The following is a 20,122-nucleotide window of genomic DNA, read 5'->3' on the forward strand; positions in this document are numbered from 1 at the left end:
TGTGTGTGTGTGTGTGTGTGTGGTTGCAAAAGGTTGCAGTACCGCCGCAGTCCTCACCGATGTGTGCAGATAAGCTGCGGCACAAGACAGGACACACACAGAGGAGAGAGAGGTAGCCGTGCGAGAGCTGCCCAGAGCAGACACGACGCCGCGTTCACCGCCGGCTGTCCCTAATTTAACTCCGAGCGATGTAATTGGCGACGGCGGATTTGTTTACCATATTTGGCAAGATCGTGACACAGCGCGCGTGGGAATTGGACGAGAGCGGCCGTCATTCACAAAAAGTCTCGCCTTCCGGTAGAGCTTTACAAACAAAGCGCGTGCTCACGGGATTTGTAGTCCAAAACAAACGGTTTCTCAAGAGTCCTCCGTTTCGGAAGTTCAACCTCCTTCGCGGCGATTTCAACGCCGCAAACGTACCACATTTTTTTTTAAACGCGATTTCTGTCGTGAGGCTGTTTTTTTTTTTTGTTGTTGTTGTTGTTGTTGTTTTCGTTCACGTTCAGGTTTCAGCGTCGGGAGTTAATCCGCGCCTAACGGCCGAGCACGCGCCGATCCGAGACCCCCTCGCGCTCAGCGAGCACACACAACAAGTCCCACCGCTCTCACCGATGCTCTCACGCGATTGGCCGCGTCCCGCCGTCAATCACGTCACGCTCCTTCCACTACCGCTCCTACAGTAAATATTTGTGTTTGCTCAACCGGCTGTAATGGTGGACGACTGAGGCGGAGAGACGGAATACAACCCGAGTGAAGAAAGAAAGAAAGAAAGAAAGGAAGAGAGACGCAGACGGAGAGAGGAAACACGGTCGAAAGTCTGCTTCAGAGCCAAGCCGCCGCGAGTTTGGACACGGGCTTCGTCGAAAATGGATGAACTCAAACATCAAGTCATGATTAACCAGTTCGTCCTGACGGCGGGTTGTGCGGCAGACCAGGCGAAGCAGCTTTTGCAAGCGGCACATTGGCAGTTCGAGGTAAAGAAGGAGAAGAAGAAAAAAAAAAAAGAAAAACACACAAACACACACAAAACAACAAAAAAAAAGGCTTTACATCGTTTTAGACTCGGCAGGCTAACGTTAGCCACACAGCTAATGTTTATATCTGACCAACTGCTCGTTTTGACTCGCCAGCCCGCCTCGCTGCACTTTTTTTTTTTTTAAAACATTTGAAATTCACCACAAAACAAAGCTCTGGTGTTACCTATCTACCCCACGGGGCGCCATGTTACAACTTATGCTGCATTTAAAGTCACAGATATCTTTGGTGTTTGTGGCCGAAGTAGATCCAAAGCGGAGGGGAGTACGCGGTCGGGCGAAGCGCGCAGCGACCATATCCAATTAGACTTCACTCCAGATTAAATACTATAATCCGACACATGACAGCAGAGTACAGGCGAGGCCAGAGTGCTGTTGTGCAATAAAGATGACCACAGTGTTGTACCGACTGGCCTGCGAAGCAGTCGTTTGAATCATTATTGTTTAGTCTGCGGTGAGCCGATTAGGAACTAAGCTTTATTTATTTTCCTTCGCGGCGGGCTCGTTGTGTTGTTTTTATGAAGTCTGCTGCATCAGTACACGGAAATGTCCCTTCAGCAATGTGTAATGAAGCATCACGTTAAATATGTCTTTTATTTTCTTGTGTTTCCTTTTAGACTGCCCTCAGTGCCTTCTTTCAAGAAACAAATATTCCATATGGTCATCATCATCAAATGGTGAGTGCGAGGAGGAGATGATGATGATAATACTTTGTATACTCTTCATGGTTTTTTTTTGTTTTTTGTTTTTCTAAACATGAAATGATATCACACCTACATTTAAGGTAGTATTTCTTTAAGGCTGCCGTGTTGTTTTGGGTGGGATGGGGGCCCTCGAGCAGCCCTTACAGGCCGAGGGAGATGATGTTGTACTAACAATAACAAAGCACATGTCGGCCATGTTGTGAGCTTCCAGAAATAAACACACAGGCAGGCATGCAGCAGCCACACTGAGAGAGAGAGAGAGAGAGAGAGAGAGCCTCTGTGTGCGTGGACATATGGGAGAAACAGGCAGGGAGAATGAGAGCTGTAGATAAATTAAATGCCTCCATTTTTTTTTTAATTTATTGTAACAGCTGAGGTGCATGACGGAAGGAAAGGCCCATCAGTTTCTGAGTAAGAGAGAGGAGAAAAAAAAAAAGTCTCTTTCCAGGAAGAGGACAGCTGCTTCTCACAAATATACCCTCGTGCTGCTGCATTCGCCGCCGGTAATTCGTCTGTTTTCCCTGATAGGGTTGTTCCTACCCCCCCGACACAACACGCACAGGGGAATTATAGAGGAGAGGGAGACGAATCAGAGCAAACTGCAAGGCGTTCGTGTTGTAGTAGACACTGCACACACACACACACACACACACACACACACACCATGCACACATGCACAGGGGTTGAACGTTATGAAACACTAGCAGTATTTGGGCTTTTAGCAGCAGCCCTCTTTGGCAGCACACAAGCCTTTTGTTTGCAGCTGCATCATGCATGGCAGCATCCAGCAACAGCTGCTCGCTGGAAGAGCCTGACATGGATGTGAGGGGATTTTTTTTTTTTTTTTTTTTCCTGGGGGGGGGGGGGGGACTAAATTGTTGATCTGTCCTTTTAGCTCGCTCCCTGTTTGTGTGTGTTTGACTCGCTGTGTGCGCGACAAAGACAGACATCAAACGGCATCACATTTTTCGCCTTTTATTTCTAGAGGAAAGGGAACGGGATTGGGATAAAAGAAGATTTGAGTTTTATTGCGTTGTGTGTGTGTGAGGGTGTGTACATTTATATCCTCCGAGTAGGGCGATATCACCACTCTGCATAGAAACAACTCGCGCTGAGCTGGATCCTTTTTTTTTTTCTTTTTTTTTATCAGTGTTCTTATATGAAAGGGAGGCCTTTATCATCTGATCAGTAAATAAGAGCATCTCAGGCCTCCATTTAGCTCATGAAATGTCTCACTTTAATTTAGAGAGTAAACACTTTGCCAAGAGCTGTGTTGTTCTTGCTGCCAAATAGGGCTCAGCTTGCTGCAGGGACTGGATAATGAAAGTCAGAGCACCTACGTGTGTTTGTGGGGTTCTTGTTATAGATGTGCTGATCTTTTAAAATCACAAATTCACTTTCACTTTCCCTTTTTTTTGTTTTGTTTTTGTTTTTTTGTATACGTCTGCATGCGCGTGTCTGTTTGTGCATGCGTTTGTTGTGTGCATGCACAGCGTGGGTGTTTCTGTGAGTCACAACAGTACTACAGTAGGGCAGCGTGTCCAATCTTCCTGCAGCTTATCAGGCCACAGTGTACGTTGGTATACAAATCTAATCCACTTTGCTCGCTCTCGCTCTCTCTCTCTCTCTCTCTCTCTCTCTCTCTCTCTTTAGTTTTAAACATGAACAGCATGACGCTATATTTCTGTTGTAAATGCGGTTGCATCAGTGCTCCGTGTTGCAGCACAAACTGAATTTATCCTTGAGGTTGGTGTTTTGGCTGGAAGCCTATCCCCAAACCCGATGGCCCCAACAGATCGCCGGTAGACATGCGATTCTTGGCAGCGTGGCGTGTTAGGACGTCATGTAGGTCATTGCGTTTGTGGATACTGTTCAGTGAGCTGGTTTCTGCTATTGTTTTCGAGGCCCAAAAACAATATACCATGCTGCGTGCGGTTTTGCAAATCACTCTCCTTTCTAAATCTGGCATCCTGGAATAGAAATCAGTCAGGGTTCAAAAGCCTCGTTGTTTAAGAAATACATTTTTTTTTTTTTTTTTTTTTTTTTTTTTTTTTTTTTTAATCTCAAAACAGTTAGTAGGTGAACATTCGGTTAGTAAGCTTTGGCAAGTCTGATTTTGTTTATCCGAGCTTTGCTAATGAATCCTTTGTGTATTGTATGTCGGAGGTTTATGACCTTTATTAAATAGTGGGAGGTGGTTGGTTCACTCACCAGTACAGTCTTGTGTAATGCTGTGAATGCTGGAGGATTTAGCTAAATCTCTTGTCAACGTAATTTCCTTTTACCAACAGTCCTGGACTCGAGGGAGTGCCTGTGCTTCGGCACATGATGTAAAAGAGCTGCAATTTTTGCCCAGACAGGCATTTAAGACTCTTGTTTGTTTTTGCATACATTATGTACACGCCGTGTTTCAGTGAGTCATGCAGCCACATGTGGATTTTGTCTTGTTGAGCAGATCGTCTGTTTATCTCTGTGTTCCTGAATGAACTCATCGAAGGTTTCATGCTACGTTTACGCTGCAAGCGTTATTATTCAGATCTGACTGTTTTGTTTCGTTTTGTTTTGGTTTGGCTGTTCACATTATTTCTTAAATGTGACCTGTAATCAGATTCTACCTTGAATTGATTCGCGTGCGCAAAACAACAAAAACAGCCACGGCCGCTTCGATGGTTTGAGTCTTAAGCTTCTTCAAACTTGGTTTTAAGGCGCTTTACTTTTCACCGACGCTGTAACAACCCCCTCAAGTTTCGCTTGGACAGAACTGTCACTCCATACTTAAAAAGGTTAAGCCCTCACTGTCCATCCCCCGACTACCTCCATCGCTGCCGTCTCCAGTGTTTGCATCCAGCGAATAAAATCCGCCGGCTTAGAGTTGTGTCGAATGCAGATTTAGAGGAATGCAAAAGTCGAATGAACTCCGAAACGACTGTTCAGACCCGAGTTGAATTGCAAAAAAAAAAATCTGACCTGCATCTGATTTAGGACCACATATAGTACTGTCCCGAATCCAAATTTAAAAGGTTCAGTTTCATTTGTGCCTTTCAGACTGATGAGATGTGGCCCACTTTTTGCCTGCAGTGTGATCATGACTTAAGTTTCAGGATGAACACCCAGGTCCTAATCATAGTCCAACCTGCTCTGTGTTTTGTGTAACCCCTCCCTGTCTACACCCACACACCCACACACCCACCCACCCACCCACACACACACACACACACACACACACACACACACACACACACACACACACACACACACACACACCCTGCCCATTCAAACACCGCTACCACAACACATTCCTGCAGGATGCGACGATCACACGGACCCAAAATGGACCCTTTCACAGCAAAAAGGGGGCCGAGTGTAACTACAAACACAGCACCCTGTCTCTTACTCCAGTTTCTACGCTCTCACTCCTCGTTCCTCTTTTCCTCACTAACTCCGTTCTTTCTATTTACAGACGCAAAACATCATGTCCCATGTTTTCTCCATTTGTGGATAATGGTTCTCACTGTGGTTCTCTGGAGTCCCAAAGCTTTAGAAATGGCTTTAGAACCTTTTCCAGACTGATAGAGCTCAATTACTTTCTTTCTCATTTGCTCCTGAATTTCTTTGGATCTCGGCATGATGTCTATCTTTTGAGGATCTTTTGGTCTACTTCACTTTGTCAGGCAGGTCCTATTGAAGTGATTTCTGAATTGAGAACAGGTGTGGCAGTAATCAGGCCTGGGTGTGGCGAGAGAAATTGAACTCGGATGTGATAAACCACAGTTAAGTTATGTTTTAACAGGAGGGGGCAAACACCTTTTCACACAGGGCCATGTGGGTTTGGATTTTTTTTCTCCCTTAATAATAAAAACCTTCATTTAAAAACTGCATTTTGTGTTTACTTGTGTTATCTTTGACTAATATTTAAATTTGTTTGATGATCTGAAACTTTAAGTGTGACAAACATGCAAAGAAATTGAAAATCAGGAAGGGGGCAAACACTTTTTCACACCACTGTATATATTTTAGAGATCCCCATAACTTATTTTCAAAGCATTTTTTTTTAATGAATTGCAGATGTGCAGCCTGAGATATTTCCGATTCTTTGTTAATTACCAATTACACAAAAGTGTTTTCCCACTTGCATATTATCACGCCTCTACAAAATAATAATTGGTCATTTGTAGGAACTCCTTCAAATAGTTTCTTTGGAAAGTTTCGCTATAAAGCCGATATATTGTTCTGCTCGTGAGCAGCTGCGGGAAATCGTTTTTGTAATAATCCGGTGGACTGTTTAAAACCCGCCTGTCCCAGAGTGGTTCATTATGCGTCTCTATTAACGTAGAAAGAAAAAAAAAAAACTGACGCTTAACTGCATGTTCGTACCAGAATCAGCGTTTCCATGATTAATATTTCTCCATGTGGGGACACATACAGCCACAATAAAGTGAATGAATCCTCATGTGACCGCAGACGAGGAAGTAGCCCAGCTGGATGACTTCCACCGCTGTCTGGGAACATGTGACCCCCGTCATGTGACTAAAGCCACAAAGCCTGCTTTACATGTGTATAATTTCTGTCGAGAGTTATGGCTGTTAAAGGGAATCTGGTGAGGCTCTCGTGGCAGCAGTAAAGTCAGCGCTGTGTTGTTCAGGAATATGTTTTCTTTCGTAAGTTAGGGTAAAACAAGATCTTCCCCTCAAAAAATATTTCCCATTTTCTTTTCCCACTTGAGTCACATATACACTCTCACAATGCCTCCTGTTCTCGTCCCTCTATGCTTTTGTGTTAAAGTAAAAACAAAGAAACTCTGGTTCTTTGGCTGTTTAGCTTGCTCTTAAACCCAACCCATCCTGGCTTCGAAACTTGAACACAGTCACAAACAAACACCTCCATGGTTTGAATGATCACCTTTTTATTTTTTTATTTTTTTTAATTGCGCTGTAATTGCCATTTGTTACAAGCATCACGCATGAGGTCAATGAAAGCGTGATTTTTACGAAGGGCAATGTTCAGCTCTGACTGTCTGGGTACGGTGAGGTGGAGAAGAATAGTGCTGGGCAGCGATAAACGTGGGCGTGAGGTTGTTTAAAGGCTGTTTCCTGGCAATATGAACATCCAGCAGGAGAATGGAGGAGGGTTCAGTGTGTGTGTGTGTGTGTGTGTGTGTTTGGTAACCATAAACACTTGGTTTTGGTGTCTGGGTGTGGCTTGAAAAAGGATTTTTTAGAAATCCTAAGTTTTCTCATCCATGTAAGAGCTCGTCTCACTGAGCAATGTGTGGCGTGCTCATGCAGAAGAGCAGAGCTATAATTACCATCATAAATCATAACGTGACATCACGGACGACTGGCTGCTCCTGCTTCTCTCTCGTGTCTCCACCTTCGTCCGTTTGTCATCACACTGCGAGAGATCGAGGAAGGATAGCTTAGCTTGTTTCTTGAATGCCAGTTAGGAACCAATGAAAAGAAGTGGGGGAGGGCGTTTGGCTCGCACTTAGGGTGAAATAGGCTAATGGCGGGGCAATGCCAGGTATTTGAGTGTAAGATACAATAACTGAGTTAACACAAAGCTGCTTTGTGCCTCTGCCACAATTGTAACAAGGTGTCCTCTGTCCTGCTGGAGACATTACTTCCAGAAGTTTATTAGGTGCAGTATTTAGCTGAAACCCAGTTTATCTTCATGTGTTGGTGCACTACAATAGCATGTACATGCAGCAAAGTGTCTCACAGGCAATCATGCCTGGATCCGTTAATGTTGTTAATGGGTGTGTGTGTGTGTGTGTGTGTGTGTGTGTGTGTGTGTGTGTGTGTGTGTGTGTGTGTGTGTGTGTGTGTGTGTGTGTGTGTGTGTGTGTGTGTGTGTGTGTGTGTGATACAGCCATGCCAAGCAGTTAACCACATCTGAAGAGGCTTGGCCTGCGCTCAGCATGTTCCAGCATGTTGCCCTGCATGTTTCCAGGAGAACGGCTTCCCAGAACCCTAACCACACACACACACACACGCACACACACACACACACACACACACACGCACACACACACACGCAGACACACACACAGGAACGTTGGCTCAAGGGACTCCGAGAATGGGAATCCATGTGGGATGGCTGCGAGGACCAGATGTGTTTATGATCGTCGGAGTCAGGTTGGGTTTCACACTGATTCTTGGAGTCACAGTCTCCACTTATTGACGTACAACGGGGGTTTGTGACCGAGGAAACACGAGCAGCACGTGGGAACCTCGTTTGCTGCATAGAAGCAGTGTCGTCACTTTGTCTCCGGCTCGTTCTCCCGGGTCAGCTGCGGCACTGCAGTCGTGCTCAGTTCGGTCTCCGCGTCCTGCCGCTACTTCGCCGTACCGTTTCTGCGCCGCCACGTCCATCCGTTTCCAGTCTTCCCGACTCCCGTTCATGACCGTTGACACGTCGCCTGTCCCTGTTTGATCGTCTACTCTTTATAAGTCGGCTCTGAAATTCCTTTGGAGATTACCAACGTGACACCCGGAGGGGCTGCAGGATTTAAGAGATTTCCTCGCAAACTCACATTCATTTAGCAGTTTGATGTTGGAAAATACTGTTCATGTTTTTAACAATGACGATTTTGGATTTTGCCCTTCGATTTTAAAGTGAGCCATATCCTGATTCTCCCCTCTGAGCGTTTGTTTTTGAACATTTGTCTTTGCTGTCGAGCTTCTATACGCTGTCGTCTCAAATGAATAACACAACTTACCTTTTGAAACGGCAACACTGAGACATTTTGATAAGATAAAACTCCTGAGTGACGGCGATCGGTGGTTCACACTGAAACTGACACTGATTAGAAAAACAAAATATTTTGCATGCGAGGTGAACGAGAAACTAATCGATGTGTATATGCAGCCTTAAGAAACGTATGTTTTGGCAGACTGAACCTGAGCGTATTCGTGTGTTGTTCCTTCTCGCGATCGACCTTCGGCCGAGTAGTTTCTGTTCCCGGTCGGCAGGCCGAACTCCTTTTCCCAGATACCAGTGGGCCACTGAACACCTATTGTTAGCCTGCTGGCCATTATGTTGTGAGCCGTGCAAGTTGGTCAAACACACTCATCCTCCACTCCTCCAGTTCTCCTAACGTCTGTCTGTGCTGCCTTTTCTTTCTGTTTTTACCTTTTTTTTTTTTTTTTTTTTCCTTTCTCATTCTCCTTCGTCTATTATACATTATCATAATACACACAAAAACAGAGCACAGCTTAGCTAATGATCAACTGGGTTTCTATTGAGCACAATCCAGCCTTGGCCCTGTGTGTGTGTGTGTGTGTGTGTGTGTGTGTGTGTGTGTGTGTGTGTGTGTGTGTGTGTGTCAACATTAACTCTCACACACAGCCATCCAGAGCCTCTGGGACTCGGCTGCCTGACGCTGGGTGAGGGGTCGCGGGTGAGGAGGGGGGGGGGGGGGGGGGGTGTGACGGTCACTTCAAAACGTTCAGCAGCACCTGTCCGCTTCTTTTATTTCGTCTGGGGGAGAAACATCCATTTCTGACACGCAGCCACTCCCATAAATATACAGCCGGCCGCCTCGTTGTTGGTAAGCTGTCCGACGGGATAATAAAACACGGGCACGGCGAGTTGCTCGTCTGGTCGAGGTCGATGCAGTCGTGGTGACTCCAACCGCTGCCAGACCTCTAATTCACGTGTGAAGAAATGTCCGTTTTCCCTGCCCGGCTTAGGGAGGATGTTGGTGATCACACGGATGGAAATCTTGCTGCTCAGCGTGGTGCGTCTCTCAAACTATTGCAGCTTCTGTGGAAGTATTACAAATTTGTCAACATAATAAGCTGTTTCGTAAGACAGTTGATTCCGAATGTTCAGGGATCAATGAATCGGCAGGTTTATTTAAGGGATTTATTTTGAATTTGTGTTGTTAATCTTTACGCCTTTAATGGCAGTTAACATCACTTAGATCTATAAAGGCCTCTTTTTCAATTACAGGGCATTTCCATTGATGCAAACTCATGCAAAGTGGCTTTGTTTATTATTATTATTATTTTTCTTTACTTATCTCTTTTTACTAAGTGTCCTTTCAGCATCAGAAGCAGCAGAAATAGCATTTCATTTCATTTCTTCGATTTTTACCACTTAAGCAAATAGTGGCTCATTATAATTTCTCATTACTCCGTCACGTCATCACTAGATTACTCATTATGGCCGGCGTAGTTGAAATGCAACACTTCGGGAGTCCAGTTTTGGGATCCGCCTCCACAGCTGCAGCTTTTAAACAAAAAGCCGTGCCAGGCTACATACATCATAAGAACGCTCATTATTTAAATATTTAACAGACAAGCATAATCATGTGCTGGTAATGCAGCAACGGTTTATTCAGCCCTTTCTACTTTATTCTCTCATTACCTTCTTTTTCCATTTGGTTTCAGCTTTGTTTCCGTCCCCTCCTTCTTACCATCAAGCTATCTCTTGGTTGCATCTATTTCTAAATCGACAGCATGTCCCATCATATGATCCATAAATGGAAAAGTTTATCCCGTCGCATCTGTTGTTTTGTGGGGTTTACGTTGCCAGACTACGAGTAAATCGGGGTTTGAATGTCAGTAATTGAATCCCACGTAGACTCTCAAAGTAGTTTGTTTGCTGGACATAGTTTTGGTAAACTGTCATCTGTTGAGGTTTCAGATTTGCTCGTCGACACTCACAACACCCGACACCGTCAGCTAAACACAACGTCTGTGCTCTCTGCCAGTAATTTTGTATACTGAGGAGACCTTTCATATCGTGTTGTTATTCTTGGTTCTCAAGTTATGAGTACTTCTTATCAGAGATCGATATCTACCCGAAAACATTGCTCAATTGGGGAAAGTTTTTTTTTGTTTTGTTTTTTTTAGATAGCTTTGGCAGGTCTCACAATCTGCTGCAGCGTTCTTCAGAGTGGACGGAGTTTTGCGTTGTCGGTGTTGCCGGGTTTGAATTTTGCATTTTTCCCACGCGTCCGAACAAACAAACAAACAAACAAACAAACAAAACAGGAGGAGTGAATGTTTCGCAAAGCACACAAACCCCCTCCGAACGTGTGCGACGTAAATGAATGCGAGGCCAGTTCAGACCTGAACCTCGGCATCCTCCCACACATCCAACACCCAACACCATCTCATCTACGCGTGTGGTATGACGTCTTTATTCAACGCTTGTTCAGAGTTGATCGACCGCACGTTTTATTTCATCACCGCGAGCTGTTAAGCAACTTCATTGGAAACGGTTGAATTAAGGTGAAGTGTTTTCTTTTGTTTCACTGTAATATTGTTGGAACAGAAGCAGGGAGATCAGTCAACGTTGAATGAGACGCTCCCGAAGGTGAGGCCTGTTGTGTTGCAACACGACCTGTTCTCAGTGAAGGGACGGGATGGTACAATACATTCAGAACAAAAGGTTGGAGCTGTGATTAACCTTTAAGCCCTGGAGCAGGGACTAAACTATTATTAAAATATGGACATATATACTCATATTTACACATCTGAACAAATCTCACGTGTTCCCTTTATTATTACAAATATTTTTTTATTATTATTTTTTTTATTGTGGTTACGGAGATATACTCATTTTGCAATTTTCGAGCAGAAGCCTAAACAATAGGTGAGTTTTTAAAGGGTTGAAGGCATCCTACACATTTGTTTGCGAGCATCTGTGTGTGAAGTTGATTTTGTCGTGGTAGTTCTCGTTCGACGTGATGTCTCTTACGCGGTGACGTATTGTTGGAGGGTGAAGTATTATTTCAGATAGGACCGTGTGTTCAACGTTGAAACGTTGGTAGGCAAGCAGTAACATGAACAAAACAACATGTTACATATCGCTGCATCACTACGTTATACAAGTGGACAGACAGGCATATTCTGGCAATTACGCCGTCCTCTCTCCAGCAGTTCATTTGAAAGAACATGAAATGAAAACGCCGGGACGGAGGACGGAGACGTTTCACTGCGACACTCGGGCGTCTCTTGTTCGCCGCGAGAGCCGACACGCGATGTGTGAACTGAACGCAACGAGTCACAGACCGGAGAAAGAAGCGAGAGAAAGATGGAGGGAGGAGGAGCTGCACGTCAGGGGCTCGTACCCGTGTTCACTGCCGCGGGACCGACGGAGAAAAAGAAGCTGGATCGAAATACGGTTTCTGAAATTGTCCGATCAGCTCAATAGTTGCCGCAAGATCGTTTCACAACAGCTGTCCTTTCCCCTCGTTTAAATGTCTCGGTCTCTTCGCTGTTCATGTTTGGACGACAGCGCGAAGACGAAGCCAAGAGAAGCTGGAACTGGACGACGGTCGCTTGCCGAGTATCACTTGGATGTGACACTTTCAGCCAATCAGGAAGTCTGTTTATTTGCTTGAGCTTTATTCATGGAAACCAGCCGATCGCATTTCACCCGTTGCAAAAGGGGAACTCCTGAGAGACTGAGAAAGAGTGTGTGTGTGTGTGTGTGTGTGTGTGTGTGTGTGTGTGTGTGTGTGTGTGTGTGTGAGAGGTGTGGGGTGGAAGCACTGAGGTAAATGTTACATGGAGGAGGTCAGCTGGTGACACGAGACGTAACTGGACCCTCCGCACGACTTCACGAGAGGACGCCTGCTGCCCGGCACACGCACACACTTCATATTTCAGAGGAGTGTCTTCGAAATAACTTCAGCTCATCTGCGTTTGTGGACAAACACGCACGCACGCACGCACACACACATAAACACACACATAAACACACACATAAACACACACATAAACAGAGGAGTGTTAAATGTTTACGGAGCAGCCATGTTTGGAGCGGTCACCGCCGGTCCTCCGTGCGTTCCTCATGCCGGACTCATTAAACGGGCTTGACGGGAGGGTGGACGGGGGAGGGGGGGGGGGGGGGCGGTGAGCCGCTGTGACTGCAGAGCCTCAGCTCCCCGTCCCGTCGACGGGAGATCTGTGCTGCTTCCTCATAACAACCGTCCCCATGGCAACCCTCTCCGTTGGCTGTGTTTTGAACACAAACTGCCTCTCGCTGTCTGTAATTCCCCCGTCGCTCCATCTGTATCTTCAACCAGCGCTTGTAACTCTCTCTGGTGTATGTGCTGCTACATGCTCTTACTCTGAAGGTCCTCACCTTCATACATCACTAACTCTCAACATCTGCTCATGTTCCTAAACACTGGATGCCTTAACACATTTTTTTTTTACAAATTTTTTATGGTATTTTCCTCCTTTAGATTTTTGTATTACCTTTTCTGTTGCTAGGTGATCCGGCTGGTTTGTTAACCAGCTCACAAAGCCGGCAGCAGTTTGTTTGGGTTAACTTAGCTGACTCTTCTCAAGTAACGACGGTGTCTGGAAGTAGACGATTTATTGTTTCACAGCGACCTCAATGTGAAAGCAAGGTTACCTCACCAGACCGCTCGCATTACTCACTCACTCACTCACTCACTCACTCACTCACTCACTCACTCACTCACTCGTACTTCTTCGACCAAGATCCAGTCATTTATCGACAGCTGACGAATATTTCCTGCCGGCTTTCTTAGATACGAACTAACCAATTCAAATCCGGTGTGATTCCCACTCAGTTCTCCTGTGCTCAACTGTAAACCCTCTTTTTAAATGAGCACATTTGTGTATTCCCATACATGTGCACGCATGCAGAGCCACTTTCAAATGAAATATGAACCCCTTTGTTGCGTCACACGTGCTGGTCATTTCTTGGGGAACCGGTTGGATTTGGACCACGTCTGTTCACGCCGGCCTCGGCAGCTCTTTGCGGTGTTTCCGTCTCCCTGCGTCAGTGCGGCGAGGAGTTAATCTGCTGCCGGGCAGCTTAATACACGCAAAAGGGAAAACACACAGTAACCTGCTTCCTCAGTACGCCGCACCGGAGCGAGGCTTTTAATCTCCGTGCAGGACGTGCGAGTTTTCTCCGAGACGGGTCTCTACGGCCTTTGTGCTCTCATACTGTGCGCTCAAAACATCACGCGTGTTTAGAAAATACAGACGAAGGGAAGCAGCGGCACGTAGCGGGATGTGTCCCGTAATTGTGTGTTTATTTGTCAGAGAGTGGAGGGTTAGGGTGTTTGTGCGTGCGTGTCGGCTCACTCTGCGACGGGAGCGATAGTTGTGGACGGGTCTGGACTCCACCGAATCTTTTATCGGCGTAACGGTGTCCGATAGGTCGGATCCGAACTCGGACAGCCGCTGTGTTTTTTGAACCCGGTCCTCGTCCCCGTGGGTCGATGCCGTCTGCGACTCCGACTCTGCCCAAGGTCTCCTGCACAGACGGGACGCGGCCTTTTGTTGTGGTTTTGTCATCGGCCTCCCCCCCCTCCTGCGTCGGCCTCCCCCCCTCCTGCGTCGGCCTCCCCCCCTCCTGCGTCGGCCTCCCCCCCTCCTGCGTCGGCCTCCCCCCCCTCCTGCGTCTCTAAAGCGTAAAACTGAATAAGTACAGGTGGATTGTGTTTATTTACACCTGCTTCTCTGTGTGCGTATTTATAGACGAGTAACTCGGATGCAAAAGGTCTTGCAGGACAAGCTGAAAGGTCATGTGTCAGCACTTTCGGACTCATTTTTCCATTCCTGGCCAGTAGGCCTCATCTATTGTGGTTTTTTTTGTTGTTTTTTTTAACCCGAGTTCACAAACCAAGGTTGGAGAAATGCAGCGAGCGCCTCCACTCGCTGCCCACCGAGAACAGGAAGGATCACAGAGGTCACCTCGGCATTCCAGAGTGTCTCTTTACCGCAGGAAGCCGCCTCAGAGACATGAGCCAGCGTTTCCCGTCAGAGTGCACAGTGGACACGCTCACCTTTCATAACGGCGTGCCTCTCCGAGAACCTCTGGCTCGTCCCGGCCCTCGGCCCCCGGCCCACGGCCCCCGGCCCACGGCCCACGGCCTGCATTCGTGGGACTAACCTGCGAGCCTCAGCACTTTTAGGGGGCGAGGTGGTTTGATTACAGCCCCGAGGGAGGAATGGTCTTCCTGTCGCTGTGTTGTTGTTTTGTTTTGTTTTTTCTTCTGAAGGCTGCTTGTGTGCGAAGACTGTGTGTCACAGTCTTCACATCCTGGGTGACGGTAGATTAGATACCGCGAGTCAGCCTGAGTTCTGCTTGTCAGCAAGGGGGATGTTGTTTTCCTTTCCTTTTCTTTTCGTCTAATACCCGTGCGTGGCTGCAGCTGTTTCTTCCTCACAGCTGATTCATGGAGAGTGTGACTAGTCTCGAAACTTCACCCACAAAAGAAAGCAGTTCGTGGGAAAACTTCAAGTTATCTTTGAGGACGTTTGTGGGAAAATGTTGTCAAAGTCAACTCGATTTGTCAGTTCACCGCATGCCCGAAGACATACGGAGAGATCAAAATATTGTTTCTCACAGTCCCACGGTGTGCAAAATAAAAAGATAAAACCAGAAAATGATGAATATGCAACAATAGAAACAGACAACGACCACAGTGACGCTCAGCTGCAATATACAACGTGGTGCAAATTAACAGTACAAGTTCTTCATAAAGTCACAACTTTCAGGTTTGCGCATGAAAACGGCACACAAATTGTTAATAACGTTGATTTAAGTTGAATGCTGGCGCACGTTCATATTCAGTCTCATAATCCCAATCCTCAGAGCTGCCGAGGTGCTTTCTTCCCGTGTTGAGTCCTTGTGATTGAGGGTTATTTTGTCGTGCCTGCCCTCTTAGCCCAGGTCTTATTTTTAGAGTGCGAGCCTGAACGCGCCACCTCTGCGTCCCTGTGGAATACAGTAGGTTGTTGTTGTTGTTGTTGTTGTTGTTGTTTTCCGGGTCACAAATGGATGGGGACACACCGGAGGAGGGGAGGAAGCAGGTCATGGAGCAGTGTGCTGAGAGGCTGTGTTAGTGACGACGACGACGATGATGATCATCATGAGGAAGGCTTGCTATTTCTGAGCAGCCAAACATGTGGTCGACATGGCGTCGACATTGGTTTTGGCACGTGGGTACATTTGTGTGCGTTCGTGTTGCTACTAAAAGTCCTCCGCTGGTACAAAGGTGACATAAAGTCAAGGAGGGTTTGTCTCGTGTTTTTCAGATCAGCTGTCTGACCAGGTTGATCTGGTCTGTTAAATCAGGTTGAATGCCACATTTATAGATGAAACGGGAAGTGGAAGTAAACGGAGGGCTGTTATGTCATCAGAACCCTCTACAGGAAGCAGAGAGTGGCTGGTATTCCCCTAAAAGTCCCTTCAGCTGTACAAACAGCGCGCCTCCTTTTCTGCGGTGTTGAAAATGTCTCGTCCAGGACAACGTTATTCGTTGGTACGTGCAATTTTCCTCGGCGATAAACGGCTCGCGTCGACAAGATTTGTCCACTTCAGCCGCATAGGAGCGCGGTGAACTCGCTCCATCGGGGTTTTGGTGTCACTCGGACGTAATGAAAGAAGAACAACCTCTCGATGGCCTCAACATTTTACAGTAGACAAAAACCCATTACACACACGAGGAGGAAATATCAATTTCTCCAGCACTCTTTGCCTACAAGCAAATTGACGGCCTCTGGAAGCATGTTTTATTTGGAAGTAGAGCCGTTTTAAATAACTACGGCTTGAAAAGAATTGAAACGATCAATTATAAATGAATAAATCGTCAAATTTAAAAATGTAAAATAAATAAATAAATAAATTAAAAAAAATCATTCAAAAAGTCAAATTCCGTAGTCCGAGTCCGACGTTAAAATACTGACACCTCAGTCACCGCAGAAAAAAAAAAAAGAGATCTGCGGGTGGATTTCTCCTTCAGGATCTGCCACCAAATTCTGACAGAACTGTGACTCGCTCATGACCTCGGTGAGGCAGTCTTCTCCCTGTCCCTGTTTTAATCTTTGTCCTCCCCTGCTCGTCCTCAGATGTGCACCCCAGCCAACACACCGGCGACGCCCCCCAACTTCCCCGACGCGCTGACCATGTTCTCCCGGCTGAAGGCGTCCGAGAGCTTCAACAGCGGCGGCGGCGGCGGTCCCACGGCCGCCTCCGTGGCCACCTCGCCGCCGCCCCCCCAGGTCGGCGGCTGGGGGGTCTCACCGAACGTACCTAATGTGCCGCAGCCTCCGCAGGGACTCTGGACTCAGGGGCCGCCCCCCACGCAGCCCTGCCCCGCCTGGCCTACGGGAGTGAACCCGCGCGCAGGCGCCGAGCAGAAGGCCAGCGTAGCGATGGAGGCGGAGAGATGAAGGGCCGCAGCACGGGACTGAAAAAGACCCCGTCCCCGTCCCCGACCCCCCTCCCTCCTCCTCCACCCTGCCCCCTACCCCCCCCCCGGGGGGGGGGAGGGGTGATGAATGTGGGTAGAAAGGGGTTTGGGTCTTTCCCCACCACCCCCACAAAAAAAAAAACAACAAAAAAAAAAAACGGATGATATGGAAAGAGACAGAATCTACGCAAACCAAGAAAAACTCGACGTGGACAATTTAAAGAAGAGGAGAAAACCAATGCAAACATCAGTACAAAAATAAAATAAAAAGATGCGCACACGTATAGTAATAAGAGAGCAACTGAAATATTTGTTAGGTTTTTTTTTTTTTTTTTTTTTTTTCCTAAGCAAATGTATTAGATGAAAAATATTATTGAACTAAAAAAAAAAAAAAAACAAGAAATGGAAAAAAAAAAAAAGTGTCACGCCCAAGGATTCTACGTGATGTTCAAGGACATTCAAGGCAGCGAACTTCAGTTTCTTTTTGTTTTTTTTTCCTGTTTACTGCCAGTGTTTTTCAGCCACTGGTGTTCTGTGTTTCTGTGCTGCATGAGGAGAGAGGAACTTGCAATGCAGTGTTTTAGATTGACTCAACAAAAAAAAGAAGAAAAAAAAAAAATCATCACGCACTTGAGTGTGAGTGTGGACGCATGTGAGCGGGTGGTTCAGTTTGTAATCAAAAATGTATACACACACATACATATATATGAATATATATATATATATATATATACACACACACACACACACACACACACACACACACACACACACACAACTACACACAACTACACACACATTAGGGTTTAGAGGAAACACCTCCATACTGTCATCCCCATCGTCAAAGGTGGGACTTTTTCTTACCTCACCTGGTGGTCACCTGACTTCTTTCAGCCAATCAGGGATTCTTCTTAAACCAACTGTTGCCGCCGCCGACGCAGGACATGTTTTTAAAGGTTTTTTTTTCTTAAAGGCAGCAGCCGCTCTGGTTCACGCTAACCAATTCTCGCTGCAATGGCTTTTCCTGACACAGTTTTAAACCTGAACTCAGACTGCAACTGTCCACTCTATACTTTTTTTTTTTTTTTTTTTCTTTCTTTCTGGAGATTTGGGTTATTACAAGAAAAATCATGGTTTAATATAATATTGTTTATAATGCTAATTGTTCTGTTTTTGTTGAAAGGTTGAGGGAGGTGGCTTTGAAAATGGATGGGGACTTCAGGTAGATCTTTTTTCTTTTTTTTTTTTTTTGGAAAGAGTGAATCAAATGCAGCTAAAACGGCTACAGATAAAAACAACAACACGACTACTCCATCTTTGTAGACAGAATTGCCACTTTGCATGACGTGTTCATAATGTGTAACATCTTTTGTAGCAAAACATACATGTGGGCGAAACATGTTTTGGGAGGGGGGGGCGTGGACATAAAGGTGAGGGTGGGGGCGGTGGGTGTCATTCCCAAAGTTTATTAGAAATGCAATAGATGTCTCGCTCTAAAATCAGACAAAGTGTCTTTAGATTTGAGAAACATAATAATAATAATAATAATAATAATAATAATTTAAAAACAAACGGAGTGAGACGGCTTCAGGAAGCCCACCGCGGGCTGTTTGGGGACACTACAGACTACTTTCAGATATACAGTATATAAATATATATACACCCTCAGATATTGTACTGCTGAGGGGTTTTTACAGCATAGTTTCGACCTGTCCTTGGTCCATTGATACTGCTGAGGGACTGTTCAGGGAGGACTCTGATATACGGCAATATTTTAAATGAAGGGTCTGGCCCTTTTTTTTTTTTCCTGTTTGGATTATTTTTACATAAATGAAAGCAAAGAGAGAGTAAGAAGAAATATTTTGAATAGCTGAAGGTCTTTTGTTTCTAAAGGATAAAAAGATAATTAGGAAAATTATGGATGTAATAATGAAAAAAAAAAAAAAATAACCAACTTCCTTTTTTTAAAAATTATTATTATTATTATTATTTAGACTAAACTAACGAGTTCATCCTTTTCTCCATGCTTCATACTTTATTTGGTTAAATCAGAGCGTTTCTGGGTGGGCCTGTTCCCTAATGGTTTCTCATGTATGTCTCTCCCCCCCCCCTCCCCCCCCGCCCCCCTTTGTATGACTGTATGAGACCATTCCCACAATATTTGTGGACTACCTGATAATTAACTTATCATTTTTGTGAACCTAAATAAATATTGTATGTCAACCTACTCGGGATGGTTTACTGGAGTGTGTGAGTGTTGGCGCTGGCGGTTGATTTGATATGACGGGGAGCCTGTATGGACCGTCCAGATCGTGTGTGCGTGTGCGTGTGCGTGTGCGTAAGCATGACAGCAGAGCGCTGCGTTCAATAATGACAGGAGGAAGACGGATGGATCATAATCTCACACTTGGCTTCCCCTCTTGTCAGGTGAAGCTGATGCAGTCTCCCAGCCAGACTCCACAATCATGTCCTACAAACCTCTTTCTCTGCTGCTCCGTCTGTCTCTCCGTCTCTTGACTCTTCGCAGCACAACGTGGAGCATCAGGAGATGAAAGCCAAAATGGAGGAAGGAGAGAGAGGGAGAGAGAGAGGGGGAGTTCAGCTCTGCGGCCGTCGCTATCTTCACCTCCCTCAATCCACGGCTCCTCAGATGTAAACACAAACAAATACCAGCTGTCCTCATGCACGCCATCGCCGAACTTAAACACACACCGCAGACATGCCAGTGGTGCAGCGGTGGTGGTTTTAGGAGGGGTGACAGAGTTGTCTCTGTCCTCAGCTCACCCTCCTGACTACTTCCTCCTATGCAGGAAATAAAAGAGGTTCCTTGCGCTGGGGGTGTGTGTGTGTGTGTGTGTGCGTGCGCGCGTGTGTGTGCGCGTGTGTGTGTGTGTCCGTGTCCCCCCCTCCAGCTGACGTGAGCTCAGGTGAGTGTGGACACCTCGGCATCGAGCCCCCCCCCCCCCCCCCCCCCCCCGAGCACGTGGGAGTAGGAAACACACGGCGGGAAACGAGGCCTTCGAGGCCGTTGCTCAATTACCACGATGTCATAAATCAGCGACGACGTATTCAGACAACGCTGAACTGAGCCACCGGTTATAATAATCTGTAGCTCACTAAACATACTGTATGTGTAAATTGTGGAGTGATGCAGCACAGTTCAGTTTTTCTGTCCTTCACGCAAACCG

General features: G+C 46.1%; 1 protein-coding gene across 1 annotated transcript; it reads left to right on the forward strand.

Annotated features, from left to right (window-relative positions):
- The first annotated feature begins 216 nt into the window (after positions 1-216).
- On the forward strand, positions 217-19,161 carry ubald1a (UBA-like domain containing 1a). The gene is made up of 3 exons (XM_069156015.1): positions 217-974; positions 1,652-1,711; positions 16,591-19,161. Exons 1-3 carry the CDS (start codon positions 867-869, stop codon positions 16,912-16,914), a joined length of 492 nt encoding a protein of 163 aa, XP_069012116.1. The 5' UTR covers positions 217-866; the 3' UTR covers positions 16,915-19,161.
- Positions 19,162-20,122: the final 961 nt, after the last annotated feature.

Source organism: Embiotoca jacksoni, unplaced genomic scaffold, assembly GCF_022577435.1.
Source record: "Embiotoca jacksoni isolate LCO1_2020_lvr unplaced genomic scaffold, fEmbJac1.0.p SCAF_20, whole genome shotgun sequence".
NCBI lineage: Eukaryota > Metazoa > Chordata > Actinopteri > Embiotocidae > Embiotoca > Embiotoca jacksoni.